At 35.8% G+C, this 8,339-nt stretch overlaps 1 protein-coding gene and 1 pseudogene across 1 annotated transcript; one reads left to right on the top strand and one right to left on the bottom strand.

The window, feature by feature from the left end:
- Positions 1-5,186: 5,186 nt before the first annotated feature.
- LOC104229275 (peroxidase 5-like) lies at positions 5,187-6,727 on the bottom strand. The gene is made up of 2 exons (XM_009781895.2): positions 6,401-6,727; positions 5,187-6,163 (listed from the first exon to the last, which is right to left on the bottom strand). The coding sequence occupies exons 1-2, from the start codon at positions 6,644-6,646 to the stop codon at positions 5,378-5,380; spliced, it is 1,032 nt and encodes a 343-aa protein (XP_009780197.2). The 5' UTR covers positions 6,647-6,727; the 3' UTR covers positions 5,187-5,377.
- Positions 6,728-7,073: 346 nt separating this feature from the next.
- On the top strand, positions 7,074-7,233 carry LOC138869919 (5.8S ribosomal RNA; annotated as a pseudogene).
- Positions 7,234-8,339: the final 1,106 nt, after the last annotated feature.

The following is an 8,339-nucleotide window of genomic DNA, read 5'->3' as shown; positions in this document are numbered from 1 at the left end:
TTCCATTTTTTCTATAGAATAAGACATAACAAAATTACAAGGAAACTCTTGCTTTATCATGGACAAGAGAAGTGCATATTATATTGCTCTAACACTATGTTTAAACAACAAGGCAACTGATTTCATTCCCAAGATTGGATTTCATCCCTAGATTCTACTTTCTTTTGCTTTGGTATTTCATCAATTCATAGGATGAACAACAGATTATGGTCATACGGCAACCCAGACATGAACACTATCACTACTTTTAGCCCATGCTAAGCAACAAAAATTAATGGTGAAAATCCACATGTTGTAGCTAAAGGATCAGATGTTTGTAAGCTACTGCCCATAACAACTGGTTCTAGTGCTGCTACAGGTATTGTTGACACTACTGTGGTTAGGGGTTCTCAGGTTTTGAAGAATGTAAAAGTACCTGTGGTTGATCGAAACTTAACTAGGACTGCTATAACTACAGATGCTGAGCAATACGCTAATGCAGCTAGACAACTGATCACTAAGGAATTTGAACAATCTAAGATACAATTATCAATAGATAGGAAGGTGAAAAGAGCTGGGCAGGTACTTGATGTTCCAACTCCTAATGGGAATGGAGCTCAATCATCTCCTGAAGCTGCTGCTGCTTTGAAGGATCCTAAGGCAACAAATGATACAAAGGTTTTGGAATTTCCTACTGAGATTATTGTTCAACAACAGTTGGTGCATGTACATGATCAACCAGCTGTTGTACTTGCTGAATTGTTTGAAAACCCAGTAGGCTCTAAAGCTACAACTTTGAATAGGGTTTCTCAGGTTTGCGAGGGGAAAAAGAAGGTTTCTAAAGACCCTACTGTTGATCGTGTTCCAGATCAAGGATGTAATCAAGTTTGTCGAGGTAATGAAGCTATGGAGCAACTTAATAATGGACAGGGGCAGATTAACGTTGTGACTGATGCAACTATTGCACGTGCTGAACTAGTTGAAAAACCAACAGGCTTTAAATCTATTGTTGTGCATCATGAGAGGCAAGAACTTGAATGTGTTGATGTTTGAATTGAATGCTTCCCAGAAGGTGTATAAGACTGATATGACTCTCTTTCACAAGCTGCTATTTCACTTTGTGAACTCCTGGATTTTGCAAAGATCTGAGAGAAGGCACGAGGCTACTCTACTAGACATGACTGTGATGGAATTGCTTGAAACTGGAGCTATCAATCTCCCTAGCTTGATGATTCAACACATGGCAAGGACTGCAGACACTTCCAAGCCTAAGCATGTTATGCCTCATGTTAACTGAGTTGTTTGACAAGCTCAATATTGCCTTGCCTGAGCTTAAGTTTGGAAACCACAATGATGTTTTGGATGTTGTTACCCTCAAGCAGTGTGGATATGAGGAGATCAAGGCTAGGGGACCAACAGGTTCTACTATTCTACCTGGTAGCAACAAGGCAACAGAACTTACTAAGAGGCTGGAGTTAGATCTTGAGCAGAATTCCAAGCTTAGAGAAGACAATGATGAATTGAGAAAAGAAATCAGGTAGCTTAGGAAGGATCTCAGAAGGGACAGAGAAGCTCACGCCCAACAGATTGCCACCCTTGTGAAAGAATTGACCCCATCTTCCTCTCACCCATGAACTTGGTCTTTCCCCCAGTATCTTTAGCTTATTGTGTTATCCCAGTGATGTTTTAGTTCTTGTTTCTTTTATTTTAGTTTTGAGTAAGTTGTAGGATGTTTAGTTTATTTTTCTCTAATATTTTGAGTCAAGGACTTGGCTTATTTTGGCACTTCTAAATGACTTCTCTTATAATGTTTTAATATTTCGCACATGGTTATATCATCAGTTTAGTTTGTTTGCTTTGATAATTCTTGAGCTTGTGTTGTAGCCTATATTACCATGAATCTTTCATTAACTATGCATTGTATGTCTAATATCTTTTTGTTAAATTCGATGATGCCAAGGGGGGAGGATTGAATTGGGGGTGTTAGTGTTGATGTGCCTGTCTGTGTGTTTCTTGTACAGATGTTGATATGATGATATGAGGTGATTACCTGGTTCTAATATGCATAAAGTTTGTCATCATCGAAAAGGGGGAATTTGTTGAGTATTGAGATTTTCATGATTAATAAAGTTTGTCTCAGATGAAATGCTCTAAGAACCAGGTACTCAACGTAGCTGCTTAACTGCTCTAAGAACCAGCTCCTCAGGGTTAAGAACCTGCTTCTCAAGGTTGATGATTTACGTTTGTGCAAGACAATAACTTTATTTCAAAGTTACCTAGGTCCAAGTTTGTTGGAAGAAGACTGTTGAATATAATAAGGGTTGTTGATTAAGAAGATACGTGTGCATATGTAAGAGACAGAGTCCCAAAAATTATGGAGTCCTTGGAACAGTTGGACTCATATCAAACGAGAAGCTGACTACGCATAGGACTCCTAAAAGATCTCAAAGTCCAGAGAATTTAAATACTCTTTTTGGAGTGCTGAGATCATCCTTTATCACATCTAACTGAAGAACTATATTTTCTACACTTAAGTCGAGTACCAGTGTTGTGTTCTTCTTGAGTTAGTATAGTAAATGTGTTTTAGGAAATCGAGTTGTAATCAAAGTAAAGTATCATAAACAATCAGTGTGTTGGAGTGAGTGTTTGGTTTTGCAAGTTAGAGTAACTTGTAAATCAAAGAGTTGAAGTAGGAGAACTGGAGAGTATTGAGTTACAGATTTGAAATCGATAAATTTGGCTAATTATTCAAGTAAAGTTGAAGTTAAAAATCCTACGTAGTAGATCGTGATTTTTGCACCTTTTAAGCCGGGTGATTTTCCACGTAAAAATTATTATGTTTACTGCTTATTTTACTTTATGTGTAAGGAGTAAGGTAAAGAACAAAGTTCTTTGGTAATCCATAAAGGCACTCAAATTAACAGTTACCCTGGTAGAATTAAGTCAAGCTCTTGGTCTTTTCTATCTTGTGCCAATTCCCATGATGGCAAGCATCGCACATAGTCCTGCATTCCCATTCTTTTTAAAAAAAAATGTTGAATTCAAGATCTGAAAAGATAAAGAAAAATAAGATTAGAGAAGATAATACTATTGATGGTGAGACATTATTTATAATTGTATTGATATTAATTAGAAGACGAGGAACAGACTCAACGACATAATTATTATTTTATTAGCATAGTAATATTTTTTTAGTTTTGTACATGGAGAGTAAAACGCTTTGAGTCATGAATACATTTATAAGAAAAACATTCTACTTAGAAATCATAACAATCTGAATCTTTAAGCTAAGAAACATAGAAGGAGAAAAAGTAATATAAGAACGGTAAATGCTAGCTCTAAAAGATTATTATACGCATGAGAAATTAAAGAATTTAATTTTTTAAAGTGAAGAATTTAGATACATGTACCATAATGAAATTTGATAATCCATGGGCAAATTTGACATTACAAGCTAACTTTTATAGCTTACATATTTTATATTCTTAATATTGAAGGTATTGTTAAGGATATAAAAGTCCCATAACATTATAAGATTATTTTAGTCTTTTAAATTTAATTTTTTATCTTCTCACTTATCATGTAATATGATGATCGGCAAACCCCATGACCTAATTTGTGGTGAACATAATTAATCATCAAAACTATTCATCTAAAAACGAATGTGGCAATAATGACTTGATGAAATTCTATATCTTTAAGATTGTGGATTGGATACCCATAAGATATTTCCACTTCCCATCACTAGAAGAAGCAACCTAGATGACCAATCAATCAGCTTGTTTATAGGCTCACCAAGTTTAGTCTATAACTAGCCTTTGCTCGCGTCGGTTGCATGCAAAATGAATTTGATATTTTTGACGAATAATAATATCATCAAAGAGTTTCATTTGTTCTCGTATATTCAACGATTTTTCTGCATCTAATTTATTGTCTCTTGATGATTTAACATAATAGATTTTGGAAAGATGATGATTTTCACCTTAACTTGTTTCCAACATCAATTGGACGAATTATTCAAAAATTGAGGTAAATAGGAAATGAAGGGGAAAATAAAATTTTGATTTTCTCTCTTTTACAAAGAAATATTGTTCCATATCGGAGGAGGAAAGCTTATTCATTAGGTATATATATATATATATATATATATATATATATATATATATATATATATATATATAGTTGCCCTTCTTTTAGTTCTTAAAGAGTTGAGAAGAAGTCAAGTCTCACGGCTCGGATTAGTTAGAGAAGATAGTGTATACGCTTAGACCTTATTCCTACCTTGTAAATGGATAAAAGCATAATCATAATAGTTATGGCAAAGAAGTACGGTAGTGGAGAAATAATGGAAAGAAAAACATGATAGTTTATGTGAGTCCACCAAATTATAGAGAGACCAGGTTCTCTTATGCCATGCTAATGAAACAGTAAGTAAATAAGACATGGAGTTTTACGTGGAAAAATCCCTACTCAAGGGGATAAAAAACCACGACCTACACTGGTAGGATTTCCCACTTTGCAATACACCTATTATAAAGACTTCAACTCATGACTAACTCTAGTCACGGCACAAACACTAAGGGTTTATGATTTTACAAGAGGGTTCCTAAGTAACGCTTCTAGCTAAGCAAATTAGGAATTACAATGAAGAACAATTGCAAAGTTACAACTCAACTAAGGACAACAAAATACTGGATCTAGGAACTGGTCAGTAGTAGTGTTAAACTTTGTTCTTGATGCACTGGAGAATTGAATACTGGAATATCAGATGGCTTGAATGCTTGAAGTAAATTCTCAACTGTTCAAGTGATGTTTTGTTGTAATACTCTAGTTAATACAACTTAGATGACATCACTTGAATGATGTAATCACTTTGTTGGTCAAAGGACAAGTGACTGCAGGAACAGTGCAGGCAGTCACGTCACTTTCCAGCTATACACGATTGACTTTGTACTGCTATCAGGGAACCACAAGGGTATCAGGTCCTTGTTTTGGTTCTCTATCTCCTGAAGCTGTAGCAGTTCACATTAGCTGGAGTCCGTTGATTAGTAATGTATACCAAGTATATCAGGTTTCCTATGATTCTTGATAGTAAATTTGTTAGATCATCAAAACATAAAGCTAAAATATTGAAAACCCATCAAAACAGTAATAACCAGCAAAATAAAATAGCCGAAGCAAAGGAAAAACATGTAGTAATTGCACGAATCATTATAGAACTCAATTCAAATAATCCTTCCAATATTCAATCGAACAAACATTGGGAAAATTTAAAGAAACAAAAACAATTGGACACTCATTGGGGAAAAAGAAAAGCAAAAACAATTGATCAAACATTGAATCATCCTTGCAGCTTGAGTAGGATGGGAAAAGTTGAAACAGTAGTGATCACCATTCCCTACAAATTTAAGGAAGGCAAAAGATTATTGAAATGGCAGTTGCTCCTGATCTCTCCCTTTTGACCTGTGAGGACATCCAATTGACCCATGTGAATCATTGCAGCTGCAAATTTCTTGGCCCAAACTGAACCATATCTTGCATTGAAGTTCACCATTTTAGCAGTTGTAGGATTGGCCAGCAACCCCTGATCAGAAATCAACAGCCCCTTTTTACTCTTTAACGCAGCGTAGTATTTGTTATCCAACCTGTTTGGTGTCAGGACATCAAGATTTGCAGGGTTCGTGACTCCTGTCCCGTTTGTGAGTGCCTCTGGTGGGCAAATGGACTTCAAGAAGTTGGCGTATTCAGGATAAATTGGCAGATTTTGTTGGTTGTTTTGAGGGTAAAGGCGATTAGCGAAAACAGCGCAGTGAGCAATGCCAATGGAATGCGCGCCAGATAGGGTCACCATTTCATCAGCGGACATACCTTTTCTGGCAAAGTTCTTGATGAGTTCCTTGGCGTCGACAAATGGAGAAGGAAGATTGGCCAATGTTTCAGAGTCAATGGAAACTCTACCATCACGACGTCCAGCTTCGACATCATAGTATATATTCCCAACTTTATAGGAACTGTCCCGAGCAGCAAAGGCAAGAATGTCAGCACAGGATACAGTTCCGGGGCATGCATCCTCAAGTTGTGCTTTTGCTGCATCAACAACCTCGAAACCTCGTAAACTATTCTTGTTGGGAACACCTTCCTTCTCTGAGTTTGGTCCATCCAATAGTACTGATGCATCACACCCCTAATTACATAAACAACACACAATTATAAGGTAGTGCAATTATCAAACGAAAATATAAACACCAGCATACGCATATTGGTAATTAAATCAGCACAGATAATCAGAGTTCTAGCTACATGTTCGGTAGATTCCAGTAATTTTGGCCAAAACTCTGTGTCCATATATGCATAAATAACTTATCCAGAATCCAGTAAACTGCCTTTTCTAGAATTCAGAACTCATAAACTGAAAAATTACCCTGACGAAGCAGTCGTGAAAATGTAGCCTGATAAGGCCAGCAGCAATGCCTGGATTACGCGATACGGCTTTGTATACAACATTTTTCACAATTTCTTCAGCAGGAGGACATCTATATCTGTAGAAACCTACTCTAAGTGGTGGCCATGTTGTTTTCTTCCCATAGGCAAGAGATGGTACTGAAAAAGATAAAATCAGGCAAGCTAAAAGTGCTAAAACAGAAAGGTTGAAGCTCTTGGAATCCATCTTTTTAAGACTCAATAGCAGCTAGGCACTATGAATTTTTCTTAGTAATTGGCTTTCCTTAAGTGATGGATATAACTTATGAACACATTGGAGTATTTATAGTTTGAGAAATTAATTGAAATAGTCTATAATTACAGATGGAACTGTTTGTATATGTTACAAAAATGAAACATGAATGCATGTAATATACCAACTGTATAGTTGAAATATTCTTGAGATAATATTGTCTGACCTTTGAAGGACTCCACAACTACCACCTTAGCTTGACGTCTTTTTTTTCCTTTAATTATTTACCATTAATTGCCTATAAGTAGAAAAAAAGAGGAAACAAGAATAGAAAAGAAACAGTTTTTATATGTGTTAATATATCAACTTTCCTTGGAAATTGACTTAATTAACTGCTTTTCATATCCTTAGTTTGGAACATGACTATTGGCGATGGATATCTTGGCTCTCGCGTCGATGGAGAACATAGCGATTAGCGTGTGATACTTAATGTGAATTGCAAAATCTCGTGAACAACTGAGTCTTTGAGTGCAAGTTGTGCCTGAAACCACTATGCCGATGGCGCGACTGCCTGGGCGTCGCGCATCGTGTCGCCTACACAATCTTTCTTAATTTTGAATGAGAGTAAAATAGCGTTCATAGGAATCATTACAAGTATTCTCCATAAATTAATAAAAAAACTCAGTCCTCTCCATTCTTAATTTGTTCTTTCCGAAAAACAATTCCCTCTTGGAGATTGAGTTGGGCAGTTTATTTTATTAGTTGGTTGCCAATACGTGTAAAATTTCTTAGTTCATAGCCAAGATGTCATATTCAACTCATTAGGATATCTTTGTTAATTTGTAAATAGGAGTTTGACTTTCTTCTCATTTTGTAGTATTTTTATTTGTGAATGTGGTATCCACAAACTCCATTCCTATTCTATAACAAGTAGAGAAAAAAATGGAAGGAATCTTGATTCTTTCCTCACATATTTTTATGAAGAAAAGCTACCGAATAGGAGGAAACTCTATATATGTTGTTTGCTATTTCTGTATTTCAAACAAGAAACCAATTCCTGCTAATTAGAATGAGTAGTGTTCTAATTTCAGTTTAGTGTATTTGGCAAAATATTAGCTAGGCTAGCTCTCTTCACCTATTCCCTTCTGAAAATCGCACCTCAATTGTATTCTCAAAGGCACTAACGTAGTCTACTTGTATTAAGAATGTATAAGTTGGTTTTGTTGGGAAAATAATATCCCGCCCAGGAATAATATTCACGATAAATAATAATGACACAAGAGAGTAACAAAGATACCAAATCTTTTAACGGGGTAAAATACAATACCCTAGCGGAGCAATATTACCGCTATAATATTACAACTTAGTAGTGTCAAGAGACTACTACAACTTCGAAAGAAATAACACTCTTTATTTTAAATACCTTACTACAATATTATTCACACTCACTATTTATCTCGCAGACTACGATCTGTGGATTACTCTCTCTAGCTTTTGTTACTTCTCTCTGATTTTTGTTGTGTTTAACATTGAGAGAATGCCCTCCTTTCATAAGGCAAAAGAGTCGTGGGCTCAAAGTATTCTACAGGAGCAATTTGATTATCCTCCACATCTTTTCAAACTTGGTCACCAAGTATTATTATATAGGCACATGCCTATATTGATGGGATGGACTCCACAATCTCTC

This window comes from Nicotiana sylvestris, chromosome 5, assembly GCF_000393655.2.
Source record: "Nicotiana sylvestris chromosome 5, ASM39365v2, whole genome shotgun sequence".
Taxonomy (NCBI): Eukaryota; Viridiplantae; Streptophyta; class Magnoliopsida; order Solanales; family Solanaceae; genus Nicotiana; species Nicotiana sylvestris.
The sequence above is the reverse complement of the archived record's forward strand: the minus strand, read 5'-3'. Positions and strand labels throughout refer to the sequence as shown.